The sequence below is a fragment of the Phasianus colchicus genome, chromosome 2 (assembly GCF_987193195.1).
Source record: "Phasianus colchicus chromosome 2, bPhaCol1.hap1.1, whole genome shotgun sequence".
Lineage (NCBI taxonomy): Eukaryota > Metazoa > Chordata > Aves > Galliformes > Phasianidae > Phasianus > Phasianus colchicus.
The window spans coordinates 32,216,414-32,229,270 of record NC_143437.1 but is presented as its reverse complement, the minus strand read 5'-3'; the positions used below and the strand labels follow the sequence as shown (position 1 = coordinate 32,229,270).

Here is a 12,857-nt window from a genome sequence, read left to right as displayed (position 1 = left end):
TTTATTCTCTTAAATGAGGAAAAAAAAATATGACTAGGAGAGTTTGGAGTTATGTTTCCTAATATGTTCTATAAAGAGCAATTGTACCTTAACGAAGCACTTCTATTTTGGTAAAGCAGTGCATGCTCGGAATTAATAAGAATGTTTTTCCTCAACTGATCTAGTTCCAGATTCTCATAATTTATATCATTATTAAATGGAAAATGAACAAATCTTTTTAAATCTTGACCCATAACTTAGAAGTAAATAAATAATAAAATATTGGGAAAGACAAGCCCAAGGTGAGTTTAAAAATAGCCCTCTGGTTCTCTTAAAAATTACCTATCTTTTGTGTCATTGTTATGGGTTGTTCATTTTAAGATCCTGGTAGCTTAGTTCCAGGGAAATCTATTATACAGAAGAATAAACTTACATGCTATTAAAATTTCATGAGCAGTTTGGAATTGGGCCATAAGTCATTTCTAGCAATGAGAAAGCACTCTTTACCAGTCTTATTTTTTTCTTCACATTCAATGTTTGCTTTTACAGTAATTATGTAAAATTGTTCTGGCCATCCCTGGAATGCTTGCATAAAGAAAAAGGGGTTCTGCATGTCTTTTTTTTTTTTTTTTTCCTGTTAACATGAAAGTTGGGAGTTATAGGAATACTGAAGGTAGCACAGTGAATTAGTTACAAAACTATTATTTGTAATATTAATTTCCGACTTGCCGTCGTTAGGGACTGTGATCCATCTGTATGTGGATTGCATACTATAATTCCTCATAAAAGTAGTGCAAAAAGAAGTAATACTTGTAATACATTTAATTGTCATTTCTCTAACACTTTAACTCATTATCTTTGGTTTTTAATAGTTATTTTCATAATATTATGAAAGTTAAGGCTGATAAACCTAAGGAAAGAGCAGTTGATGTACCTAGTGGCAAAAAAAAAAAAAAAAGACATTTGCAAGAGAGAAAAATGTCATCTGCTAAGGCGAAATATTAGAAAGATGTGGGATTGGACTGATTTATGTTGTGTTTTATTAGTGTTCAGATGAGTTCTGAAGAGTCTGTGCTTATATCAGTGTACAGTAGCCAGTAGCTATATGTCTAATGGTTTCATTTGACCGTTCTCTTTTTGCTTTTCATCTGTCTGGAAAACAAACCAGTTAATATTAACCAAAGGATGAAACTGAGTCATCATCTTTGGGTTTGAGCAAAGCTTGGAAAGATGGCAGTCTCTTTGATGTGAATGATGATTTTACAGCTTTTCTCTCCCTAGCATCTGTTCACTACTTCCTAGCAGTAATCATATAGGGAAGATGCACAAAAGCAGTTCCTTTTTGCAGCATCTTTAATTTAAAGCTATGTAATCGGCTTTTATAATATTTAAATGTTTCATGTCTATGAAGACAATTAGACTCATGGAAAAATTCACTATTATATTGGATATCTGTAATACATTTGAATGTTTGCATGTATCCAGAATTCTAGAAGGGAATTCCTACTTGGGAACATGCCAGCTTTGTTTTTTTAGATAAATAAATCCCTTGAAAACTTAGAATAGGAGGAACTTCTGTATGAGACATTTAGTTCATATCTAAATGATAGAAAATTTTTGAGCATTTGGGAGTGGTCCAATAATAAGTGTCATATGTTCCTTCTGCAGTTCATCTGCAGGTTTATTAGTGATCTCCAAATAAAATACTATCTAGAAATAAAAAATAAAAATAAACATTAAAATTAAAAGCTATCTAGAAAAAGGGACTATTTTCATTACTGATGTGTTTAGTCTTATCTTTAAAACTGAAATGCAAACTGTATAAACGACTGAACTTGTAGGCTAAAATTCTCCATTGCATGTCTGATGATTAAAAAATTCTAGCTGAACCCACTGGATGGAGGTGCCCAAATGGCTGTATTTTTGCCTGTAGTGTCACTTCTTATGTGGAGTTCAATTTTTCTAAAGCTAGCATTTGGTTGATCTCTTAAGCTGTAACTTCGCGTCTTTCCTACTTAACTCATGTCATGGCTTCAAGTGTAATAACACGGATAAAATCCTTTGCTGATTTCATGAGATTGCCATGTTAATATTTCCTTTTGCTGCACATCATCTCTTATGCCCTATGCTTAACAGTTGGGAGGGTGTTGTATTTAATCTCTTTTTCCTGCCACCAATTAATCAAGCTTTGATAAAGCTGAGAGTTCTCTTTGAATCTTGCCTCCTTTACAGTATCTTTTAGTTGTTTGTATTATTGACAGATCTGTGGTAATTTTCTCCAGTACATTTAGCTAACGTAAGTGCTAATTATGGTAACATAAATTGTACTAGAGTCCTGCAGGGAAGAAAGAAGAAGAGGCTTGTGATAAGATCTCAACAGGAATGTGATGTATGTTTCAGGAATGCTTTTTTGCACTATCACTTGATTCTCTCCAGTATCAGACTTGATTTTGTTTTGATCCTTAAAATAAATATTCCACTCCCAACCTTACCCCCATTCCAACCTCCCCATTCACTGGTATTATGGCTTTTTTTTTTTTTTTTTTTTTTGGAGTGCCTGTTCTTATTTTCATAGCCATTATGCCTTATGTTTGGAGATCTCTTTGATCCTACCATCAAAAAAGCTTTTTTTTGAGGCTACTAAGCCCTTCTCTCTTTTCATCTGTTTAGTAACAGAAGTAAATGAACCAAGATAACTAGATTTTAAATAAAAATTGTCATTTACAAATATCTCGTTATTCTCTTTCATTTTTGAAATTCTGGTGACAAAAAAGAAAAAGAAAAATGATGTTTGAAATGAAGAGAAAAAGCAAATAACCAAACAAAATAACAAGTGACAAAATTATTTCTGCTGAAAGAACTTCAAAAACTGAAGGAAATTCAAATGAAAAAAATAGATTATTTGTATTACTGAAGCTGGTCTTTTTCTATCTGCAAAACATTAATGAACACAGTTGAATTTTGAGAGTAGTCTTTATTTACTGAAATTAGTCCTTTATATACTCTTTATTTACTGAAATTACTTTTGCTCGGTTTTTGAAATTTCTAGGATTTTTTTTTCTTTCTTAACCTGAAGAACTGAAGAAATTTCATTTTTACCAGTCGAACTGATTCTATTTTTTCAGTTTTTCCATCAAAATTCAGTACCTTTGACTTCTGAGATACATTCTGGTTCCTTTCTGGACATTCTGCCGCCTTTTCAGGTTGCGCTCTGTGATCTCTCTTGGATGGTTGTTTGATTCTCTTTTTTTCTTTCTGGGCTCTTATTAGTAGACTGTATTCTCTTATAGAACTGTTCTTACTTACTAAAAGAACATATTCCTCCTTGCTGCCTTCTCTTCTTCTATATGTGCTGCTATACTGAGGAGTGTGTTTGCTTAGAGCCTTTGCTCTAATAAGGTATTTGACAGTGAGACACTGAATGTCATCTTCTTGGTATGGACAAGGGTGGATGATTTAAACTATGGAAGATTTAGATTAGATGTCAGAGCGGAGTGATGAGAGAGTGACAAGATGCTGGAACAGGCTGCCCAGAGAGTCTGTGGATGCCCCATCCCTGGAGGTGTTCAAAGCCAGGTTGGATTGGGCCTGGGCAGCCTGATCTTGTATTTGATCTAGCAATTGGCAACGTGCTTGTTGCAGGGAGGTTGGAGCTTAATGATCTTTGACATCCCTTCCAACCCAAGGCATTATGTGATTCTATTATTCTATTCTGTGTTGAGAGACAAAGCAACATGTAAAGTTATCAGCTCTTTTTTCCTTACAGAAACTTATGCTGTGTGTGTATTCTTTAGGCAATTTATCACTATAGAAAGAGAAGCTCAAAGGCAACATTGTGCCTTACAAATCAGCAGCCTGAACTTCTGAATTTCATAGAAATTACTTTGTGAGGGATCGTGGCCACTGTCAACAGACTTTTCACAGTCTGGCCTACTAAATTTTCTCCAAACCTAATGCTCAATAACTGGGCTAAGATACAGCTCTGCACATGGATAGCTGCATGTGATGAAGCCAAAGCTGGAATAAAACTTCTCTTCCATCTGTCTTCTCTAAAAGACTCTTCAGAAAAGAAAAATAAAAATCTAGTAGTATAAAGCTTATTTTGCTCTCTTATTTAAGAACTGGATCACTTATTCAGAATTTCCAGATGTTATTGTTCTGGCAGTGCTTCAACTGTGCTCAGCTACCAGAATTCCTTGGGTTTCTTCTTGAAAGACTTCTGTCTCCAAAACAATGTTTTCCATGCTAATAGCCTGGAAGATGGTCAAAGATTTTCCTAGCAGTGCTAGTAAAAGAATGCAGACTATTTAGAAGTCCATCTGAGACGATTTGCTGCTTTGACATTCTCCATGACGGGAAGTCAACTTTAAAAACTTTGGAGGGTAGTGTTGTCTTTGATTAGACTATTGTGGCCTTTTTGCTGTTTTCGAATGAATATGCTAAACTTTCATTATTCTCAGTGGGAGGGATTCATTTGTGCAAAAAGGAACGTTGACTCCCAGCAATCTTCTAAACATCTTTTTGGCTCATGTTTTAGAAGATTGTCTAAGTTATTTCTTGGTTTGGTTTTTGTTTGTGTGTTTTTTAGACTGTTTATTAAAAGTAGTTGACTGAGAAGGTGGGAGAACAAAAGAAGCTATGAGCTATTAACCTAACCATTTAATAGTCTCCCAGAAACCAAGTCATTCATGATAACATGTTGAGAGAAAGGACAGGAACACAAGTCACAGTACTTGAAAAGTCAAGATCCACAGCTGTATTTCCATTATGTCTTCCATTTTCTCTGCTGATGTGAATTTTAATTATTAAGTTTGATTTGCATATTTTCCCATAGATTATTTGTATGTTGAATATAGGATGGGTGAAGTGAAATGTAGTATTTTTATTAACCCTTTAAAATCCCTTTGGTTTTGTATGTACTTTTTTATTTTTAAAGATTTTTTTTCTTCTTCAGGAAAATGTAGGCACTTATTTCAGAGCTTTTTCATTTGCTATTGATTGTTTTTTCTTTGTCTCAATTAGTATATTCTCTTTATTGAGGTAGGGAAAAGTGAGATATTAGTACAGATTTCTGTAAGATTACTTATATGTCTTTCTGTGCTGTTGGTTTTTTCCTTTGTTTTGGCCAAAGGGTGTTATACATGGCCTTGCTATACTAGTACTCCTGGGTATAAGATCTGCTTTTATTTGTAGGATGGCAAAAGGGAGGGATAAGTGATTTTTTTTTTTTAATTTTCTTTGAAGGGACCTCTCTGCCTTTTGTACATCCCACATCTTTTCCTTCATTTCTGCTTTTTACCATCCCAACTTTATCCCCTCATTGTCAAGCTGAAGAAGAATTGGGCTGACTAATCTTAAAGGTAAACTGCTGTCACAAATCCTTCAGGTTTTTTAATTCCGTGCAGTACAAACGGCATTGCTTTTTCTTTTTTCCCTCTTACATCCCTGAAGGCAAAGGGCAGATAGTAAATAAAAAATTTAATTTCCTTCCATCTCTCCCTTTTTCTTTTGTATTTGCAAGTAAGTTAAGGAAAAAAAAATAATTGTTCAAAAATATGATAAATAAAACTTAAATTTCTGTAGCCTGACTTTTTTTTTGTTTTAGTTTACTGTCCTTTACTGCTAAGACAAGTCCAGCGCTATCAAAATTTCTGAAAAACATTTTCAAGCTGTCAGTATACCTTAGGAAGTATGTGCATGGAGTATTATATTACATATAAATGAAAGGACTGGAGGGAATGGCCTCAAGTTGTGCCGGGGTGATTCAGATTGAACGTTAGGGAAAATTAATTCTCCAAAGGAGTGATCATGTGCTTGAATGAGCTGCCCAATGAGGTGGTTGAGTCAGCATCCCTGGAGGTGTTCAAGAAACATTTAGATGTACTAAGGGAAATGGTTTAATGGGGAAATATTGGTGGTAGGTGGATGGTTGGATTGGATGATCTTGGAAGTCTTTTCCATCCCTTATGATTCTGTGATTCTGTGATTCTACTTCTCTTTATTTGGACATATTTAATGACCAGATAATTATTTATGTGATGAATCTGTAAAATGAATTGTGAAATATGGTGTAATAATACTATTTTTTCAAGGAATCTTTTATCCCCTAACACCGTGTTACAGTACAATATTTTAAAACTCATTTCAGGTATTACAATAAAAGTCCTGAGAGATTACTTGACTTAGCTTTTATTTCTACTTAGAAATTTCATTTCATCGATACCTTAGAATGAAGAGTAATACATTTTTTTAATGCCAGCGAAGTTGAAGGAAGAACTGTTAAAACTTTCTCTATTGAAAGGTGGCTTTTCCTCTTTCATTGAACCCTTCTTGGTAGAGGAGAACCAAATTTTTTGCTTTTTAAGATTAAAAAAACAAGCAAGTTGGTTTTTTTTTTTTTTTTTTTTTGGTACCAATAATGTATCTTACTAAAAAGTATTTTAATTTCAGATTTGTCTTGGAATACTTAGATGTATTTGTAATAGTAATACATAGAGTTCTTATTTTCATTTCTTTAACTTACAATTAAAGGATTTTCTGCTGAATTCTTTTTTCCTTTTGAAGTTCATGTGTATTTGCAGAATGCTAAATTAATCTACGCTTTTTAATTAAAAATTTTGTCATCTGCAATTAAAAAATTTAAGTTCTGTACTGTGACGTTGCTTGGCTGTGATATTTGTGTATTTCTCTTTGTTGTGTCTCCCACTTTTATTGACTCATTGCTGCTTATCCCACTAGTATGCCCAATGTTTGGGGCAAGGACTGTTAAATGTAAACTGAGTGCACATCTTAAGTCTTTGACTTTTAAACATTTATGATAAATATAAAATAGAGAATCTGGAAACAAATGCGATTACTGTTTAACACATTTTATGTCCTCCAGTTCTTTAAGATATTTTCTTAATGCAGGAAATGTTATTTGCAGGTAGAAAATGTTTTTGAAATGATCCAATCAACTAACCACAATATTTAAATATTTACTCTTCTGCAGATAAAGGAAGCACTATGAAAAAAAAAAAAAAAAAAAAAAAAAAACCTGCAATTATTTTCATTTGGCTTAGATGTAATGATTCTCCATGATATCTTCCTCTCTTTAATTATTCCTTACACAAAATTGGCTGTAATACAGTTTCCTAATGAGAGGACAGTTTCTTCTGACTAGGTACAGTTACTGCTTATTAGCATTTCATCAATTTCAGTTTTTCACAGAATAAAAGGAGAAGCATATGTTTTCAAATTAAAGAATTTAGCAATTTTTAAACAATCTGGTAAAATACTCAACTAAAGTTTTGATGTTGTACTATATGACCTTTTTTGTTTCTCTGCTGGACAAGCAGAGTTCAGGTAGTTGTAACATCAAAAAAAAAAAAACCCAAAACACAATAACAACAACAAAAAGCCACCCTCCCTACTCTCCCTCTTGCCAAAAGTACGTTATGTTGATAAATGTTCTTGGTCACTGTATTAATAAAAGATGATTCTAAAATATGAATATATTGAGACTGAAACTAAAATATGAATATACTGATTCTACAGCTTTTCATTTTCCCTTTCCTTATTCTTCCCACTTTATGTATGAATTTTTTATTGATGGGGTTTTCTTACTTTTCTTTGGTTTCAGATGCGAGTGTCTCTCTGGTTTATGTGGTTTCCCCATGTGCGAGGCAGGCTCCGTTCCTCAAATAGTCTCACGTGGAGATGGAACACCTGGCAAGTGCTGTGATGTCTTTGAGTGTGTCAATGGTACGTGAAGTTTTCTCTTGTACCTGTAGAGGGGGATTTTGTCTGTGGGAGAATCTGGATATATGGTTATTCATACCATATCGTCAAGATTTGAGAGACATAATTTTCTTTGAGTTCATTCAGTAAGAAGTAACAGGAAGTTGAACTTAAGGTATATAATGGGAAAATGTCATTTGTAAGTTGTGTCATGTTTCTTTAATTCCTAAAGCATTTTTTTTCTCTGTAAACCCAAGGAGTTGTAATTTTAGTGAAAAGCTCCCTCACTGTGTGTTTTCCAGATGCTTTTTTGCCAGTTACAAGCACTAGAGTCCTTTTAAAAGTGTTGGTTTGTTTTTTTTTTTCACTGAGCATTGAATCAGCTTTTTGCACTGTTGTAAGGAAGAGCTGTTTGGACTGTTGGGCTCCATTTAAAAAAAAAGCACTCTAAATAAACACAGTAAGTTTTAGCACAAGTGTAAAACCCTTGGAAATTGCAATTCAGTATAGGAATAGACTGATTCTCTTTTTTTTTTTTTTGCCTTTCAGATGGAAATATTTAGCAAAAATTATTTAAAAAACTTAAATTTGTTAAGCACATTTGTTATTTTTGATTTGTTATGCAAATCTCAGGATTGCTCAGTGGTGTGTATAGTCTGTTGGAAGAGACAGGTATTCAGCTGCTGGAGAAAAAGATTCTTGAAAGCCTGCATGCTCAGATAATTTCTGAGCATAAAAAAATTACATGTTGATTAAATATTTACTTATTATTTATTTTATGTACTTAAATATTTATTAAGCGTTATTTAACAATGTTCCATTGTGTATGTATCACATTCTTAAAACTATTTTTGCATTCTTTACTGCATATGCACATAAATGTGTAAATACCTAATGTAGACACTCCCCTAGGAGAATGTTTGTGATGTTTACACATAAAAATATTCTAAATACTCACATGATGGTTTGAAAATAACCTGCACTGCTTTATAGTTTTGGATTTTGCAAGTGTTTTTTAGAATGGTCAAGTTCATCATGAGTCAGGGACAAATAATGCAAGACACACCTCTCAGACAGTGATGTCCTAGAAGATGGACACTGACAATAACTTACTGGATAAATGTCTAGTATTGCAAAAAAAAAAAAGATTGTTTTATATATATAATTTATGAAAGTATAAACTTAATATGTATGTATCAGATAAAATATTTACCCTTTTGTTAATTTGAAAGGAAAAGGAGGTGGAATGTTCCTTAAGAGTCTGAAAGTTGAACACTAATATATGGTTCTGGCTTTTAGAAGGATCTTGAAATAGTAGTAAGTACAGAATAGATGCCTTAGATATCAATGACAGATGGAGAAAATATATTACAATGATAGACTTAGATCAATTTCTTCATTAAAAAAAAAATGCCATGGGCATAACGAGAGCCAAATCAGTGAGTGCTAGCACACTCTGTTCTCAGTGGTGAGGGTGGCTGACTGTTGGCACAAACTGTTAGGAAGATGCTGAATTCCTTATTTTCTTGCTTCCCAACTATGATTAATTGTCATTTTGAAAGGCATGTTTTTATCAAATGCAAGTTAATGGAATTATAGATGATAAGTGGACTAATTATGAACTAGTTCAATTAATTCTTGGATTTGAAAACCTCTGAAATCAAGCAAGAGGGTGTAGTAACAAGGACATGCTCACAGTGACATTCATACCATTTTCCTGTTGTTATAATATCTACTTAATGATATAATTAGGAGAATAGAAATCTGTTAGGATCATCGGTACTGATCCTGTGAATTACCTTGACATGAAAGAATAACTTCACATAGTCTGCAAATTAAACAGCAAAAACACCAGTTAGTGTATGTACTGTGGTGTAACTACATCATGTTACTGATGTACAGCGTTAAAGCATACCAGCCTTCTGTACTTCGTATGTGTGGATGGGTTAGGGTGGTGGAGAGAGGGGAGGCTGTCTGGAAAGGGTAGGGAAGAGGTGGTTGTCCCCAAGCAGAACTGACTGGTGTTGAGGGGTGGAATAAGGGCAGCAAAATACAATTAACATAGACTCTGCTAGCACCATATTGTCTTTGCTTTGGGGTCAAGTCAGTCTTTTTTGACAAAAGCTTTTCCTGTGTTTAATATTGAGCTGTTTTAGAAGTTCTACAACAGATCTGTAGGTCTTGTGTGGTTCTCTTTGTGACAAGTGCATGCTGTCTCAAACTAGCACTGGGTCGATCCATCAGAAAACCATGTTTATCTGCACTGAGAGACACCTCAGTAGCAGTTATTCTTGCATGTTATGTAGCTGTTGTAGTTATTCCTGTCACATTATAAGTACAGCAGTAAGTCATGACATTCATTGTTGCTTTTATGCTTCAGATTTACTTAGGTTGCTCCAAAGTAATGCCTCCTATTTATTTCCATGGAAACTACAACAGATATGAAGAGCACAATAATACTAGTTGATAGAGCAAATTCTTAGCTACAAAATACCATTTCTCAATAAAGTCACCATCATTAGCTATGCATTTTCACCAGTAATGAACAAGAGCTTGCATGCCGTGCTCATAAAAATCTGCACCAGCAGATTTTTATCTGACCCACTGTTACCACTGCTGAAGCACACCACCCCCACCTCACTGTGTTCACATCCACAATTTGGTCTCCATAAATGTTCAGCAAGTGTCAAAGTGTGTCAGTGGTTGGAATTTTTTCTACATGGAGGAACTCAGTAACACCCTTTTAACTTCATATGCACTTCCATGTCAGACAGCATTCTGTCAGACTGCCCTTCTGCTGTCATCTGTCACACAGCCACAACATGTAATGGAATATTGTTGAGAACATTCAACCTCTACTGCCATCCCACCAACATCTGCTTCTGACGTTGTGGGCCAACATCATAACATAGAAGGCATTACTTTCAGAGCAGCCCTGGTATATTGATGTGCCTTCATGTTCCTCATCCTATGTAATCTCCTGTTTCTTATAGTCTGACACATAATTATGTAATTATTATTTCTAACCAAAACAGTATTATTCCTGCTTGGAAACAGTTTTGATGTTTCAATTTAATGAAACTAGATTTTATTATTGTTACATTGTATCTACAGCCTTTGGCTGTTCATTTAGAAATTTAGAATTAGCACTTAGAAAGTGTTTTGAACAACTTTCTTGTTGATGATGCGCACAAAATATGCTTCAGAGAGATGCTCTGTATATTTCTTTCTGAGATTTTAATTGACGTCAATATAAGCAGAGATCAGAAGATTTTACATAAAGATTTGACTGGACACATCTTTTCTACTTTTTTTCTACCACTGCTGTGGTTAGAATAATTTACCATTACAGTTAATGAACAGGTATTCAAATCTTTTCTTCTAGGTGGTACTAGATAGCAAGTTATAATTTGGGAAGAAAATTGAGCAAGAGATTCCCCACATTTTACTGAAGTGAATTTGAGGTTTCTCCAGATCCACTTAACTTTTATTACTCATTTATTTTTGTCTGCTAACAGTGGTGCACTGCCTTCTCTCATGGGAAAGGATGTAAGGAAAAAAATGATTCAGCGTTCAATTACAAGCATCAACAAATGAATCTAAATAGATTGAAGGCTACATCTGCAGCAAGAGTGGAAGTGTTTGGAAACAAGAGAGCATCCAAAATGCCTGTTCTCTAATTAGGTATTGACGCATGGCTCTCTTGAATGTAGGTTGTGCTGTAGCACATACTGGCTGGGAGCTATGCCTTTAGAAATTTGAGAGAGCAAATTACTAAGCATCCTGCAGCTGCTTTCTTCTGTCAGTCAGGGCTTCCACTTTTGAATAAGCTTCCTTGAATGCAGCAGCTACTTGAAAAGGGTCTCTGATGGCTTTATGAAAGACACTGGGTTGTCTGTGTGAGAGTGGGCCTAGTTACTGTGTCCAGGAGCTCCAGGGTGGATGGGAGCAGGCTGTTTTCTTCCCCAGCCTTGCCAAGAGTGGCTGTGAAGCCCTGCGGCTCCTCCATCACCCCTGGAGGTGAAGGCCAGTCTTCTGTTGCCCTTCCCCTTGAGAATGGGAGTACCTAGTGCATGACCCAAAATAACAAGCTGACAGTGATGACAACTGCCACAGGGAAGCTGTGACCCCTTCTGTATTGCTTTTACAGGCTTTACTCATGATAATATGGAAGTGAGCTCCTAAATCATCAAGCTCATTTACTCGATGTGACATATAACCTATGCTTTATGATGGCAGCCATAAATTTTTTCCAAATTTGAGAAGATATCACTGATGATTCAAGCCATTCCTCTTTTATTCTGTACCTCCTGGCTTCCTTCACACTTGTGGCTCTATAAAGGAGGTACTGCATTGGAGGAGAGCTTAACTAATCACACCTCTTGTCACCTTTTGATGCAATTACTCCTCACAGGCTTTATTATTCTGTTATTAAGCTCATAGTGTGGAAAAGGTTAAAGGTAATGCCATTACTTCTAAAGGGAAATATGAATCACCTTCTTTTAAAGGGTGCATCAATGAGTGCTAAAAGCATTTGACAGGGAGAATATGGTGCCAGCCAGAAACATTTTCACTAAAACAAATAGACGGATCCAAGTGGAACATCCCTCAGGCATCAGTTTGTTGTAGGATCCCATTATTCATTATACTAAGCCTCACAAAATGTATGTGACAGAGGAAAATATTATTTTCCTTATACACAAAGAAATAAAGATTTGACCAAGACAGTAGAGTCTGTCCTAGAGCAGAGAACTGAATATAATCCTGATCCTAATTAAATATAACTGCATGTTACTCTCCAGGCATCTAAAAACAAAGGGGCTTTTTGTACTTTAAATTGCCACCTACTTTAAAATAAAAACTGCGGAGATTGTCCAACCAATTACTGCAGTATGTTGAGGATATTTTTGGAACCAAACAGGGACATGTTCTAGATTTGATTTTGACAAGTAGTAGGGATTATATGAGATTGCAAAGATGGAAGTTAACAATGAAATGGTAGGTTTTGATTTTCCTAGAACAGGAATGAGAAGACAAATAATACCTGAACTCCAAGAAAGAAACTTCAGTAAGTTGTCAAAGAGCAGAAAGGATCCTATGGAAAATGAAGAATGAAAAAAAAATGGTATTAATGAAGATTAATACTGTTCTTAAAAAAG

General features: G+C 34.8%; 1 protein-coding gene across 2 annotated transcripts in view; it reads left to right on the top strand.

Moving 5' to 3' along the window:
- Window positions 1-12,857, top strand: part of CRIM1 (cysteine rich transmembrane BMP regulator 1) — a 165,870-nt gene that overhangs the window by 97,612 nt on the left and 55,401 nt on the right. For both annotated transcript variants that reach the window (XM_031593142.2, XM_090135290.1), the window contains one exon: window positions 7,601-7,722. In XM_031593142.2, the coding sequence (XP_031449002.1) occupies window positions 7,601-7,722 (122 nt within the window). The remainder of the gene's footprint in view (window positions 1-7,600; window positions 7,723-12,857) is intronic.